The 15,886-nt window shown below is 51.9% G+C and overlaps 1 protein-coding gene across 2 annotated transcripts in view; it reads right to left on the bottom strand.

Moving 5' to 3' along the window:
- Positions 1 to 2,843, bottom strand: part of PTPRE (protein tyrosine phosphatase receptor type E) — a 36,985-nt gene extending 34,142 nt beyond the window's left edge. Inside the window, exon 1 of one of the 2 annotated variants that reach the window (XM_069461020.1) lies at positions 2,705 to 2,843. In XM_069461020.1, coding sequence (XP_069317121.1) covers positions 2,705 to 2,816 — 112 coding nt within the window. In that variant the 5' untranslated portion in view covers positions 2,817 to 2,843. The remainder of the gene's footprint in view (positions 1 to 2,704) is intronic. The other variant, XM_069461018.1, reaches the window with a different exon arrangement.
- Positions 2,844 to 15,886: the final 13,043 nt, after the last annotated feature.

Here is a 15,886-nt window from a genome sequence, read left to right as displayed (position 1 = left end):
CGTGTTTGCTTACATATATTCTGGCTCTGAAAACCGAAAATCTTAGGCTTGAGTGTGAGTTGGGAGGAGACAGGAGAAGGGCAATCTGATTGGAGTGTGGCCGCCCACTGCCCTGTGTCTGAGCTCCCATCAACAGCCGGGTCTTCCAGGGGCCGCCTTGTCTCTGCCCCAGAGCACAGCTGCTCCCACTGTGTCCTTCCCTCCTGTCCTTCCCTCCTCTCCTCTCCCGCCTTCACCCCAAGTCTCCCCTCCCCCAGGAACCCCCAGAGACAGAGAACGTCCTCGTTGGAGAGATGCAGCTCACCCAAGTGTAGGTGATGGTTTGAGGTCCCAACTCACACTCAAGCCTAGGATTTTCAATTTTCAGGAAACCTTTCTCTATCCAAGAGTTAAATATAGTTAAAATTTTGCAGTGTATTTTTCCTGACATTTTCTCCTATAAATTTACATTCATAAATATGTAGGTTTGGCAAATAAATAGATTCATACTACTCTCTCATTTCATCTGAGGCTTGGTGGATTGTAAGAAGTACAGTTATTTTAAGAACCACTATGAAAGGAAAAAAGATACTAATTATAATTGTGAAGAGCTACCAACTTTTAGACACGTCCTGATATAGCGACGTTAAATGTGAAGAAAACAGATGAAAGGCAGGATCGGGCGGTTCCGCGGCCTGCCCGCCTCATCCGCTGTCTGTCTCGGGGAGGCGCCACGTCCGTCCCAGGGAGCTTCCTCATTCTGTGTAATCACACTTTTCGGGTCGACCAAATGCGATGGACATTTAGGTTGTTTCCAACCTTTTCACTATTACCTATAATTCTGCAAATTATTTATATATCTTTATGTATCTCGCCCATGTTTCTGTAGACTTGCCAAACTGCCAGCCCCAAAGATTCCAACGTCTATGCTCACCATAGTGCATGACGGAGCCAATTTCTGTTCTCCTGGGTATTAGCAATCCTTTCCATTTTGTTCAATCTGATAGGTAAAATGGTAATGTCATTTTAATTTGCATTTCTCTAATTTCTAGAGGGTTAAGCATTTTCCCATAATTAGTGAAACCTAATTCATTCGATATTTGTATTTCCTGGTCATATTCTCTCCCCATTTTCCTGTTGTGTTCTTTGCCATATTAACTTTTAGGAATTCTTCCTATATAATATGGGTAATGACACTCTGTTATGTAATTTGTAAATATTTACCTTCAATTTCTTGTGTCCTGATGAATATTGAATACTTTGTGTTCAATGAGCAAATGAAACAATTTCCTGTTGCTTTAGCACATTGTAGCAACGTGTTATCCTCTCAAATGATACTTCATACTTCTTTCAGGGATCAGAGGACCATTTGAAGAGCGGTTCCCCCCCCCCCCGCCCCCCCCCGCCCCCGCAGAATTCTAGGCCAAAGCAGCATCTACAGCCCGAGACCCGTTTCCCTCCGGCTTGTGGGACCAGCAGCTGCGGCTGAGCCCAGAGGCCCTGGCAGAGGCTGTGCCGAGCTGACTTTCACATGTGGTTCTGTTCTGGGTGCTGAGGTCACATGACAGTCCCCTCTTCCTGAAAGCAACCCCCCTCCCATTCATGCAATATTATGAGCCAATAATTTTGTTCTCCGATAAACTAAAGAGCCCCAGGGGTGGGGCGGACATCACTCCAACGGTGCCCACGGCGCCACCTGCAGGAGTGCCCGAGAAGCTCCAGCAGGTCCTTTGCACTTTTGGGCAAACGGATGCTCTGCCCTATGGCTCCTGAATGGGAACAGGTGCCTCCCAGCAGCTTGCCAGGGCAGTGTAAATGGCCAATCGGTTAGAGTTGGGAAGACAAGCCGGGACTGTGGGTTGAACTGTTTCACTGAACATCCCTGTGGGTGCCGGGCACCAGCCGCAGAGCCCAGCTCCCCTCTGCCAAGTGCAGGGACTCACGGTCCCCAGGTCTTGAGTGTCCCAGGCTCCTGGACACCACCAATGACCCCACCTGGAGGGCCGGCTTGCCAAGGGGCAGCACGGGGAATGCAGTTAGTATTTGCTGGCAGCTTCTGGCCTTCCTTTTTGCAGCTTTGGATTTCTTTGGAGTTTCAACGTGAGGAGGAAAAAGGTGGGTGAGCTCTGACAACTGCTCTCCTGGCTGGGGGCTTTGCCAGCGAGGGACCTTCACTTCCTCCCTCCTCTTGGGGCCAGCGTAGGACATTTGTTCAGGGTTAGAAAACCACACTGTGGCCCTTGAGCTGAGTGGGGATTGAACCCTTGACCCAGCCTGCATGGTGCCATCTTCTAAGCATTTTCTAACAAGGGTTTCCTGGAGGGAGGCCGATATTAATAATTTCTGTCTTCCCTAAGCCTTGCTACGACCAAGTATGATGCTTAGTTTTATGTGCCAACCTGACGAGGCCATGGTTGCCTAGATATTTGGTCAAACCTTATTGGGGGTGTGTCTGGAGGGTGTCTGGGATGAGACTAATATTTGAACTGGCGCCCTGAGCAAAGCAGATTGCCCTTCGCAGTCTGGGTGGGCCTCCTCCAATCAGGGGAGGCCTGAACAGAACAAAAGGCAGCCCCCATCCCAGTCGAGGAGGAGTCCCCTGCCCGACCCCTCCACACTGTGACATCGGCTCTTCTGGGATGCGCGGCAGCCCCGGCCACCGCACTTGAGCTGGGGCATCAGCTGTGCAGCCAGGACAGGTGAGAGTGAGGCAGCGGGTCCTTACCTGAGGTCGTGGTGGTCCAGTTGCTCTCTGCTGTGGTGGTCTCGTTGCCCTTGAGAGCCCTGGCGAGCGGCAAGCTAACACCCGCCAGCAGGAGCGGACAGAAGGGCTCCATGGCGGACCTGCGGAGAGGCAGGGACAGGCTCAGGTACGTGCCCACCAGCCTTCGGCACGATGACGGGGGCAGGAAGAGCTGACTTTGTGCCAGGGCTTCCTCTGAGCAAGAGCTTTGCCTGTCATGTTCCCGATCACCTCACTGAAGCTCTGGACACCAGGGTGATGCAGTCACTGTGACCACTCACACTCATTCAGGGGAGGGGACTGCGGCTCAGAGGCCCACCTCTGCTGATGGTTAGTGAGAGCCAGGCAGGGACTTGGACCCAGGGCGATTGTGTCCCAGACCCCTGCTGAGTGTCCCAGACACACGGCACTCGGCAGAAGTCACATTTGGGTGACTCAGCCTGGCATCCTGGGCCCTTCATCATCTGCCCTCCACCCCCCCGGGTAATCCCACCTCCCATTCACACCCTGTTCTCTGGCCACACTGCCCTTTTCACACATCTGTTCCTTCGTCCTCCTCTCTCTCTCCTCTGCCTGGGAAACATCATCTCTTCAGCCCAGCTCAGAAGTCGCCTGGGCCTGGAAGGTGTCTCATCACCCAGCAGAGCCAGTTCCTTGCTCTCCGCTGCCCCTACACTCTCGCTCTGGCTCCGGAAGCTTCCGCGTGGTCTCGCATCTGCCTGCACTCGGGTCCAGATTCTCAGGTGAGGCAGAGGCAGCTCCCTCTGAGAAGGGGCCACAGCTGGCTCATCTTTGACAGAGCCAGTTAGGCACTTGGGGACGGAGGTGAGCATTTATTGGGGGGCAGGGGGGTGCACTGGGGAAGACCCAGATTGCAAAGTGGAACCCACAGGTAGTTACCTCCCACCCCCACCTGGAGCTCCACTTTGCCAAAACATCTTAGGTCATCGGTGAACGTGACAGGGACTCCTTGGTGGTACAGAAACCCCCAGGAGAGGTTCACTGATGGGTGAGGCTGGGCAGTGGCACCTGCCCAAAGAGCTTTGCTGGTGACAATGCAGACACATGGTGGAGGTGTGGGCCCCTCCCGCTTCCCATCCACTGAACCCCGTCCAAGGTCAGCCTCTGTCCCCACTGACAGCACGTTCCTCCAGGAAGCCTCCCCTGGAGACATGAATGGACCCCATTTCAGAACTGAGGCCAAGAAACATTCATTCCTGGGGCTGCTTGCACGGTGAACACTAATGCTTGTAATTAGAGAAGGCATCTGAATGAGCGTGAGAAATCCTAATTGTTTTTCAGTAATCGCCACTATTAAGATGAAACCATTACGAGCACATTATAACAATTAGCCCAGAACAGCTATAATAGCGGCAATCAGCACTTTTACTTCCTTCCTCGTTTTTATTTCCAAAATATACATTTTAGATGTATAAAGTGAGGCTTAGACACACAGATAGTTCTCCTTGCGTGAGCACCTACTGTGTGCCGGGCCCTCTATGTGGGTCCTATCCCTGCAAGGGCTGAGAAACGGGGGTTTCTCAGCCCTTGCAGGGGGAGAGGGAGAGGGAGGGAGAGGGATTGGCTCAAAGTCAGGTTGCAGGACGTGGAGGGGCCGTGATCCGAACCCAGGACCCCTGGAGACTCTCCTGCCCTGCACAGGCAGCGCTGCGTATGTTGCCACACAGTTTAAGATCCTTTTGCACCCTGCCTTGACACTTTCAATACGCTTGAGTAAATGACAGAGTAATTGGGCAGTATTCATTGGTTTAATCCAACTCCAGAGATGCAGAATTCCTAGTTGAACCATCTTTTCTCACCTCATGCATTAATCTGACAATCCTCCCCTCCAAATGCTCGCTGATTTAGGAGGCCGGCACCCATGCGAACACAGAGATCATTTCCTTCTACTGGGCACCCAGGTCTGAAGCGCTGCTCGGAAGCGGCAGTTGGCTTTCCCGGTGTGACCAGCAGAGGGCGATACCTTGCAGCATTTAAGCCCGTCCTGTCACCCGAGCCCCGTTACCGCCCTGTTTCTACGCCAAGGCCGAGGACAGCGCCCCTCCCTGGCCATTTGCTCTCCAGGGCTTGCACAAGCTCCCTGCTAGGCACAGACACAAATCCGAACAAAAATAACGCTTGAAGCAGAAATTAAAACCATGCAGAATTTTAAGAATTTGTATTTAATCAGGGTCTGTCGTGAGCCTACCAAATGCTAAGTATGTAGGGCATGAAATATGTGTGATCTCCAGAACTGAGATGATCAAAATAGGCTATTTTTGACAAGGCAGATTTTATTTTTACTCCTCTCAAAAGTCAACCAGCCATCAACTTGATTAGAAATTTGTCTGTTTATTCCATCGGAGGCCTTTTTGATACTCTTCATTGGGCAGCTATTCGAGTCGGGCAGTCTGTCTCTGCCCCAAAGCTGCCCACCAAGGGGGAAAACAGGCTGCAGCCGCCCACCCCGACACCCCCTGCCATGCTCCGGAGCTGGGCCACAGCACCAAGGAACAGGGTGGGGGACAGGGATTCCACCAGGGCAGCCCACCAACCCCTCCCCCGAAATGAGGCATAGAGAGAGTCATCTGGAAGAGAAGGCGGAGGGGACAGAGGCGTGAAGGAAGCCCAGGCAGGCCCCGTTGCCCTGGCAGTTCACAGTTCAGTCTGCGGCACCTCTGGCGTGTGAGGGAGCCCAGATGAGTGCGGAGGGACAGTCTGGGGCAAACTGCCAGTGGAGCCAGGCTTGGGCCTGTCGACAACTTACACTGTTAGAATTGCCGGAGGGTGCTAAGGGAAGATGCCCGTTCCTGGGCCCAATGCCAAATGTAGGAAATCTGAACATCTGGAGGGTGAATCATTTGTACGGAATGGAGTTTGAAAACCCTGGCTGTGAGCAATGCTTTGAGCGAGCCCTGGAAGCCAGACCTCAGCTCTGCACAGGGGAGGCTGTTGCTGCCCCGGAGTGGTCCAGGAGCCGGAGAAGAATGCAGAGTCTCAGGCCCCCAGACCCACCACCTCTTACGATTCCTGGGTGGGTCCCATGCTCGTGAACATTTGGGGTGTGCTCATCTGAGTATGGGCTAGGGGGCTAAGCTGGGGTGGGGGACTGGAAGGGGGATGGAGCGAGAGGGGTTTCAGAGGTGGACTTCACGCAGGGTCCTCAGTCAGGTGTGGGTGATAAGTGGGTGCCAGAGGTATTGGGGTTTCCACCTTGGGATGTAAAGCAGGAGTGGCCCCATTCATCAGCTGAGACAGGGTGAATGGGGCCTCCAGTCTGAGAATAAAGATGGTTTTTAACTTGGAACGTAAAGCAAAAATGTAAGCTATGATTTACGGATCTCCTATGAAGTATGATAAGCTACCTGAAGTTCTGAGATAAATGACCTCATCAGCCCTCAGCGAAATCCAGAGCAACATCCTGTTGTCCTTGGAGTAAGAAGACATGGAATTTCAGAGGACAGTGGGACATGCTAGGGGAGATTGCCTGCAGGAGCTGAGTCTGGGGCTCGGTCGGAAGGGAGGGGTGGTTGGCAGATGTGGTGTGAGGGTGAGGCTCCCGGGGGCTGCTGGGGAGGGGGCTGCTGGGGAGGGGGCTCCAGGAGAGGAGCCCAAGGAAGTGGCCACACCAGGGGCAGAGCAAGGGAGCTGGCGGGAGACTGGGAGGCAGGTGGAGGCCACGGGCAGCAGAGGGGTTTTCCTGCCCCCCATCTCCCCCTCCCCCACCCCACAGCCCTGTTCAGTGACCCCTTTCTGGGGCGCCCTGCCCCCTCCTCTCCCTATCCTCGATCCCACCAGCCTCTGACGTCGAACGACCTGAGACAGAGTCTTCCTTCCTGGGACCACACTACCTGGGGCTGGGGAAGGTGATTTGGGTGCTGGGGCTCTAGACTAGCTTCCCGAGGGCAGGGGCCGTCTCTCGTGCCCCCCTCCCCATTCTCAGCTCCCGACTTCCTCCCCACCTGGCCACCCCAATGACTGGGGCTCTCAGGACATTTGCCCCCAGGAACCCTGCCCTTCCAGCTGGTCGGGTGTCCAGGGGTGGGCTGGTCACACTGCCCCCTGCAGCTCCAAGAGGGTAGTGTTTTCTCTCTGCAGCCAAACCCGTCACCTGCGTGGCCAACACCTGCAGCTCTTTTGCTCTTGATTCTGAAACAGATGAGGTTCCTTCACAAGTGATCAGGGGATAACAATTTGGGAGTTACACTCAGGTTTCAAAGCCACTGCACTTAAAGAGAGCCTCTGGAATGGGTGCATATAATTTCTCATCCAAACCAGGACCCCTTTGAGAGTGAAGGAGGGCACTGAAACAGGGTTACATGCTTCTCAAAAACATGTATTGACCAGGGATTTGCTTTTATTAAACTGGGAGCCTATTAAGTAGTTCCATTAACAAACTATTTTTAAAAACTAAAAAAAAAAAACTTTCTAAAAACCAAATTAACATCTGTATCCATTACAGCAATATTTTAAAAAACATTTATGTATTGATTATTAATAAAAATGAGAATGTAAACAGAATATTCTCGGTACACATTCACTTTCTTAGCTTTATCTGTTAATAATATGTTTTACTCTTAATGTATTTTTATGTGTCTTTAACGTTTTAATTTTTTCGTAAAATTGCCTGCAAGTTTTTCAAATTAGCATTTTGTGAACTTCCATCATTTAATTCACTTTATTCTTTTCTTACTTTTATAGGAATAAGTTTTAATGTCTTCTTGTTCATAACCTTTGTTTTCAATAATTGTAACTCTATAAAATTTCAAAAGTCCAGAGTTTGTGTGTGTGCATGTGTGTGTGTGCGCGTGTGTGTTGGTGCTTTATTTGTTGAATTCTTCTGTGATATATTTACAACTAGTTTAGAACTAAATGCAACCAACGTTTAGGGCCTTGTTTGCAGAAAAGTTCACCATCTTTGTAAACACTTAGGTTGATTTACAAAGAAATTCTCCAAATGCCTAAACATTTCTAAGATCTGACTGATGGTGAGCAGTGGAGAGAAAGTGCATGCTACCATGCTGAAGTATTTCTGAAAATTCAACATCAGCCTCATGACCATGAATTTGCAATTTAGTTACTCTGTGTATGTATTAATATATCTACTTATAAATGTTGAAATCCACAGCTTCTGTTTCAACTGATAACATACCCAATTTGTTTAGACACAGTTACAAATGATGTATACAGCACAATCGATTCCAAGTGTAACACATTGATCACAAACGCTGAGCTTCACCAACAATTATACACTTGTATTCATAATTTTCACACAAATAATTTTATCATCAATATTATCATCAATTGTATGTCCAATGACATTAGCAATTAAGTCAAGGGTTCACTTTTGGCAGAAGGAACTTCTAAGTTGTATTTGAATTTCATGACATACATGAAAAAATAATGAAACCACTATTAGAGTAAACTAATTTTCTGTTCGAAAATCACTGAAAATGACACTGATCTAAAACTGGCATCATCTGATGGTTTGTGAAGTTATTCAACTATCGGGAGCATTAGCAGCCTTCACTTCATCTTCTGTAAGCACACAACAAAATTTTGAATTGAAGGTGAGCGAAATTGACTGAGAATCATCATTTGATCTAAAGGGAAAGTCATGCCTCTGGCCAGCCAATGCCTCTTCCATTCATCTCCTCAGGCACAAGTTTCTACTAGCCACTGAGCAGATGCTGACGTTCTCTTAGCAGCTTTTTTTTCTTTCTGGCTTCTATGTGGTCAGTGATACCATTATAGCCCCTGAGGTAGATGGTAAATGTTGATAAATATATTGTGCACATTATAACAAATTTTAACTTTATCATCAACTTTATTACTTTGCCTTGTTTAGTTTATTCCTCACCCACACGTTTAATGCACATTCAGAAAGTGTTACTAAAATGATTTAAATAAAGAGTTGTAGATTCACACTGAACAATAAATGCCCCAGCGTGTGTAGGATGACAGTTCAGACTGTTCTCTTAAGTTCTATGGAAAACTCTTCAGCCTCTATTTCCTGCAGACATCTCAAAACACATAACCTGTCATTTCGCACGTTTCCCGTGGACTCTGATGACCAGCGGCATCTCACAGCCACGGCGTGGGCCACAGCTCAGGGGCTGGTGCAGCCGTGGCCAGGCGGAGCCCAGGCTCAAGGACTTCTCCCACAGTGGCAGGAGGAAGAAAGGAGTCAGCGTCATGTCCAGGGCACGTTTTCTCTTCTAACCTGCCTGTGGTCCTGGAGGGGGCAGTGTCACCCATGTTACGTCAGGACAGGGAGGGGAAAAGAGAGAGGACTATGGCTGTCATCTCTCAGACGTAGTCACTGCTGAAGAGAGACCGTTCCCTGCACGTGTTTCCCCTCCTACGATAAGACCATGGCAGGAGCAAGGTGGGCCATCTACCGAACCCTTCCTGGGTTTCATTAATGTAAATATCATTTTATCACTAAAAGTTTAACTTTTAATTACTATAAGGTGAAAAATATGGGGCCACTGTGAAAGTAGACAGGACCCAGGACCAACAAGCAGAAAATGGGCCTGTCTCAGCCACAGAGGGCCCCGGTCCCTGGAGAGAACGCAGATGGAAGGGCCGGGGGTCTCTTAGACCCATCCTGACACGAGCTCTTGTTCTTCCTTCTCTCCCTAAAACATCTTGATCCTCACCTTACCCAGTCTGTTCCACCTTCTGCTGTCCCGCAGGCTCACACCTGAGCCAGGTGAGGCACGCGGCCTCGCTCAGGTCTGACCAGTGGCTGTGCTCGCCCCTCATCTGGGGGAGTCACCCCCACAGGTGCTTCATGCTCCTCGGGGGCCTGGTCCCGCCTCACTCAGAAGACACGTGCTCTACCAGGGGCCACCCTGGGGGCCCATCAGAAAGGTCCTACGGGAGGCAGAACCACTGCCTGAACCACCTTGAGAGGACAGCAGCAGGACCCGAGCGACGCGGCCCATCCACCCCCTTCGGGGCGCAGCAGTAATGGTGAGAAAGGACAGTGACAGCGGCAAACACTGGAAACCACACGGTCCTCCTGCCATTTCCCACCAAAGGCACTCGACAACTCTGAGGCCCGCACCCCCTCTGACCCTCTGCTCAGAGGCCTGGATAACAGAGGAGAGGGGACTGTGGCTCCCGGGGATGCAAAGGGCAGCCCCTTCCCCTGGGCTCTGGGGGAGCTTCCTGCGCTGGGCAGCGGCCTTCTGAGATCTGCCCACAGGGAGGGTGCAGCCGGGCCAGGCGTGCTGTGGACCTGCCCACCTTCCCTGGGAGTGCAGGTCACTCTGCCTCCAAAGACAGCCAGAGAAAGAGGAGACAGAGGGGGCTCACGGCCCCGTGGTGGGCGGTGGGTTCAACAAGGCACTCAGGGTACCAAACCCCAGGTGTGGCTGCATGAGATCCAGGAGCCCCTGTGCCTGCCAGGAGAGAGGCCACCTGACCTCACAGAAAGGACTCAGAAAGGAGCAGGTGCAGGGTGACTCAGATCTCACCTGAAGGTGAGGAGAGCTCCTCACTTCCCCGTGCGCCTGAAAAACATGGCTAATCTTTCTAGAAAGTTCTGTGAACCCAGGATCTGACATGGGCTGGTGAAGCACAGCATTCTCTGGAAGCCCAAAGCTTTGCTTTGAGAGTGTCCTTGGCTTCCTGCCTCTGGAGGCTCCCAAGCCCCCAGCCGAAGTTGGGGTCCCCATGACTTTGCTCTATTCTGGGGAAGAGGGAGGCCTCAGTGCCCAGGGTCCCCCACCCTGCGACGCCGCTCAGCTTCCCGGTTTCTGCCTGAGACACAGGCTCCCTGAGCGGCCCCTGGGGGGCCCTTTCTCAGCCAGATCGAGGCTCAGGCAGGGCCAGCATCTCTGGTCTAGACCAGTTTCCCCTCTATCCGGGCTTGTTCAGAAAGCACAAAGAGAAAGACCAACCATTGAGCTTCCCCTGTCAGAGATCTCAACCTGCTTTTGGGGTCCTTCAAGACCAGGAACTAGCATGAATGGGGAGGTGGACACACCACCACGAGACCCTTTGGAAGGAGCCCGCTGCCCACTTTCCCAGGATCTCCCACAACCGTGCACAGATGCCGACCCACACGTGTCTGGGCAGGCCAGGAGCGTGAGGCAGACCCTGTCACCCGAGGATGAATCCTAGAGCAGAAGTCACTCAGCTGCCACCAGGACACTCACAAATGGGGAGATGAGCATCCCGGACGCTGGGCGCTGCCTTCCCACTACCGCTCGGGGCTCCCCTTCGCCTGGTCCGTGGGGCGCTGGCCAGCGAGGGCCAAATTCTGGGGTGCTGGGCATCCCTCCCCCACAGGCCCACACAGGCAGCCACGAGGGGACGGTGCTTGGGTCGAACCCACACAGACAAGTGAGCGTCATCGGATGCTCACATAGGAAGCACAGGCTGGGAAGGATGCGTTAATTTTCTGGAATAATCACTAATAATACAACCCTACCTTTCTGAGCGCTGTCTACGTACCAGGCGCCGTGAGCCCCTCCCGATCTCACCTTCCCCCCAGGTGGAGCCTGGGCAGTCAGTTCTATCATGAGCCGCCTCGCCCACAGGCAGGGGAACTGCGGCTGGGGTGACTCTTGGTCTGCACCTACTTTTATGAAATCAGGACAATATGGCTCATAGGACAAGATCATTATTTTTTAATGCTTTGAGGAAAAACAAAAACTCAAATAAAAAAGATACGATTTCTAAAGGAGGAAAAAAAATCCAAACATTTTCCAAGCTTCAGGTGTGACTATACAAACATGGATGAGAGATCTAAATAATAATTTTTAAAACCCTTAGCAGTAAAATTTGTAACTCAGCATGTTTCAGATGTACCCACAGTGAACCTGCCTCTTCAGAGAAGGCTTTGCTTGTTAAAAAGGAAAAGAAACAAAGAGTGTGTTTTCATCTCCACTGGTGAAGGTCGGGACTTAATTGCTTTTGAACAAAAGTAACTGCATACACCTAAGTGTAAAATCATGGAAACAACATTAAAAGAGGTGGGCAAAGCAGTCCACGTGTTGAGAGAGAGAAACAAAATACCAGGCTACTAGGCAGAGAGAAAGAAAGACAGGAGGCTTGGCAGTGTCTCTGGCTTGGCTTATTGTCAGTGGGCAGGGACCCGAATTGGCCCACAGTGTCCTCCAGGGACTGGGCAGGGGACCAGCTGGGCTCTGGACAAGTGTGAGCTGACCCACTGGAAGTGGGCGCTGTCCTGTGTCTTCCTGCACTGAAGACGGGCAGGGTGAGAGCAGGTGCCGGCCAGCTGGGAGGGAGGAAGGGAGGGAGGAGTGCCTGCCTACTTTGTTCTGGCCAGTAAGGGTGACGGGGTGCCTTCGTCTAACTCTCCTCTGACAAACCCCCAGAGAAACAGATGCCACTCTGCCTCAGACAGGTGGAGAGATGAGGACAGGGAGTTCCAGGAAGGTGAGGCACCTGCCCGGCACCTGGCTGGCTGAGCAGAGAGACTCTGGGGAAGGGGGAAGGGGGACAGTGCGCCATGTTCCTCGTCTGTGGCCTGATGTCTGCCCCCCCCCGAGCACACACGCCTGGCCTGCCAGGGTCCAGACCTGCTGGGGTTCCCTGAGACACACGGAGGAACTCCCAGGGCTCAGGAAACTGAACTCTGAGCTCAGCTGGGGAGGCTGTACCTCTGGAAGTACCTGGATGTGGTGGTCAGGGAAACAGTCAGGGAAACAGTCAAACAGTCAGGCAAACAGTCAGGGAAACAAAGACCTGCCTCCCTCCCACATTCCCATGTCCCCTGTCCCCCCATACACAGAGGTGGGTGTGCTCAGAGATGTCCGAGGTCCACGGGCATAGACAGAATGAATGCCCTGGGAGAGGGGGAGCCCCAGGAGGCGGGGTGGGAGCTGGGGAGCGCTGTGTCCCTGAAATCCCTGCACGAGGTCCCAGTGGGGAAGCCCTCGGACCCAGCATGGTAGGGAGGGCACACAGTTTGGGCAGGTCCCGGGGGATGAGGAGTGGCACCCGGCTCCCTCCACGTGGGGCTGTGTGTGGAGAAGCTACAGGGTCAGGATTAGGGCACGGAGGTCCTGCCTGCCCCCCAGCTCTGCTCCTGACTATGTGGGCAACCATGGAGGCAGTGTCTTCAGTCCACTCATGTTGAAGTGGAGCAATAAAACCTGCTGTTAGTCTCACACCCAGCTGACTACGTGCTGACCTCACCTCCTTGGGGAGGCTCAGAGGCTGGGGAAGGGGTTTCCCTGAGCAAAAGAGCAGCTCCGTCAGAGGTTAGGACAGGGAAGCCCAAGCGTTGTGTCCTCCCTGGGGAGTCGTGACACTGACCTCGTTCCCTGATGCTGACAGAGTAACAGAGCAGAAATCTGTCAACCAAGAATTCAGAAAATCCATTATGGGCCACATAGCAAGACCCCGCTTCTACAAAAAATAAAAAAAATTAGCTGGGCATAGTGGTGCACACCTGTAGTCCCAGCTACTCAGGAGCTGAGGCAGGAGGATCACTTGAGCCCAGGAGTTCAAGGCTGCAGTGAGCTATGATGACACCACTGCACTCCAGCCTGGGTAACAGAGCAAGACTGTGTCTAAAAAACACACAAAAATCCAAACCACTACTGAAGTCCATTGTGCATGCTTGTTGTGGATTGTACACTAAGGATTTTACACTAGACTTGATTTCATCAATGAATTAAAACACACGTACACACACACACACACACACAGAAAATGTTAAAGCCCCCAGCACCTCCCAACCCTGACGCGCTTGCCCACACTGGGCTTCCCACCCCAGGTCTGGCAGGACCAGGTGCTCAGTGGGCGGCACCAGCATGGGCGAGGGCCCCTGAGGACAAGCGGCACTCTGCCCAGGTCACCGGGAAGGGCCTCTGAGCACACTGGCACGTCAGTAAGTCTGCCAAGGGATAATTTCAATTTCCTATGTACCACATGCTAATTTGCATAATTTCAATTATGCATTGTGTCCTCTTGAAGATGAATAGAAAGTGAAGAGTTTATTCTGTAAGAATTAAGTCTTCCTCCTCCATTCCAATAAAGACGACAGCCACAGATAGCTGAAGACACAGGAAGCTTCTCAAAAGCACATTTTCACACACCCTAAAGCCATACGACCAATTGCCCACGCGGAGAACAGGACGCTTACAGTGTTTCTGTTGCTGGGGCCAAGTAAGGCAGCAATGAACTCTATACAGCTAGACTTTTCTTGGATCAGTTTTTCCGTATGGATGACAACCATCCTTCTTGTCTTGAAAGAACAAAGCAAGGAGCCCCTGGAAATCTACAGGTGGTACCTCTTGGATACTGAACGGGGTCACATAAAGCCAAGGAGGAGAGACAAAGGTTTTGTTGCCCAATCTCAAGTATTAGGCTACAAGGTACAATGTCTCACAATTTTTCATGACCTTCAAAAATTACCAATAATTATTTTTTCCTACCCTTGTAGTAGCTGATTGTCATTTCAAATAAGATATAACAGCATTAAATCCTTTTGTTCATTAAAAATTACCACCTAAGCCGTGAGAAGATGATTCTGTTTGGGATAGTCTTTGGATCTTACCAAAACCAAATTATTATTACAGAGTAGACTACTTATGATCAAGAAAAAAATGCCCTGAAGACAGCAAAGTTACCTCTACAGATACTAAGTAAACAATAATTAACAGACACCAAAGATAGTGTCCTCAATACTTTGCTCTGAACACAGCTGCTCTGCCTCCCACCTGACAGTCACACCATGGCCCCGTGTCCAGTGTGTGCTCTCTCTCTCTCTCTCTCACACACACAGACACACAGACACACACACACAGACCCCACCTTCCAGCAAAGCCTTTGGGGCGTCCAAGGAAAAACTCCTGACTGTCCTGAGAGACCCTGGGCATTTCTTTGAGAAGGTGACTATGGTCACTGTCCAGGGACAAGTGCTCTGGGCTTGGCAAAGCTGGACTAATCACCTTTACCTTCCTCACAGCCCAGATGCAGGGGTCAGGGTCCTCAGGGAGGGGCACACGGGTGCCGAGCACCACACGCCTCCTGCAGGACCCTGCCTGGCCCCTGCCCCCGTCCCCTGCAGAGCCTGGCCTCCACCTGAAAGCCCTGCCGCCCGAGCCCTGGGGACCACCCCCGTGTACATGGTGGATGCTCAGGGGATATTTGGTGAACAAATGATTAGACGCGTCAACGAATGAGTGGACAGGATGAATGAATGATTGGACACACCATCAAAGAGCCGCAGAATGGCACTTCCATGCTCCAGGCTAATGCTTCTCAAGGTGAATCCCATAGAGGACCCTGGACGTTGGGCATTTTGGAGCCACGTCCAGTCCCGACTGCTCACTCCCTAGGGTTCGAGGCCCCTCTGAGGCCGAGGCCAAGCCTGGGTGAGAGGGAGGCAGCAACTCGGCAAGAACGGCACCATTTGGGGACCTTCTGAGGCCAGGCTGCACACTCCACGTGTTTTCTTGTTTCATCCTCACCACAACCCTAAGAGGCAGGTCTTGCCACCTCCTCTCTCTCACCTGGGGAAACTGAGGATCAGAAAGGCCACGTGACCGGCAAGTCATGCAGAGAGCAAGGCCGGAAACTGCTTTGCAGACGCAGCTCATCTATGGGTCTGTCAGAAAGCTCCCCCAAGGGCGGGCGCTGTTACCAGCGCTGTCAGGACCAGCCCAGGGAGCGGGGAGGAGGCCCCCACCCAGCTGCGCCAAGAAGCAGCGTGGTCCTTGTGGGCGTGGGCGCCAGCGGCCCACCCTCATCACGGCTGGACGGCGTCTGTCCCGTGACGTGCCGCAGCCTGCCTTCCGTTCTCCGCTTCACACACGCTTGGGCTGTTTCCAACTTGTCTGTTCTTACTGACAAAGCTGCCATGAACACTTGGATACAAATCTTTTTGTGGACAAATGGTTTTCATGTGTTTAGGGTTTATTGTAGGTGGAATTGCTGGGTTGAAGCAGCAGGTGTATCCCTGCATGTTCAAAGGTTTTAAATTAGTTTGAAATATTTAAAAGTGGGGGTCCCACATGAAAGTCTGGAGATCTGTCTGTTCTTGGGAAGACCAGGTGTGGGCTGCATTCCTGTGTGACCCGCTGGGCTGGTCCCTGAGCTTACGGAGTGCCAAGCTGGCCCCCACTCCACCCATTCCTGTCTGCATCACCCCACCCGCCTCCTTCCTCCTGCATCACC

Source organism: Eulemur rufifrons, chromosome 28 (assembly GCF_041146395.1).
Source record: "Eulemur rufifrons isolate Redbay chromosome 28, OSU_ERuf_1, whole genome shotgun sequence".
In the NCBI taxonomy this organism is placed as follows: domain Eukaryota; kingdom Metazoa; phylum Chordata; class Mammalia; order Primates; family Lemuridae; genus Eulemur; species Eulemur rufifrons.
This window is presented reverse-complemented; position numbering and strand designations above follow the sequence as displayed.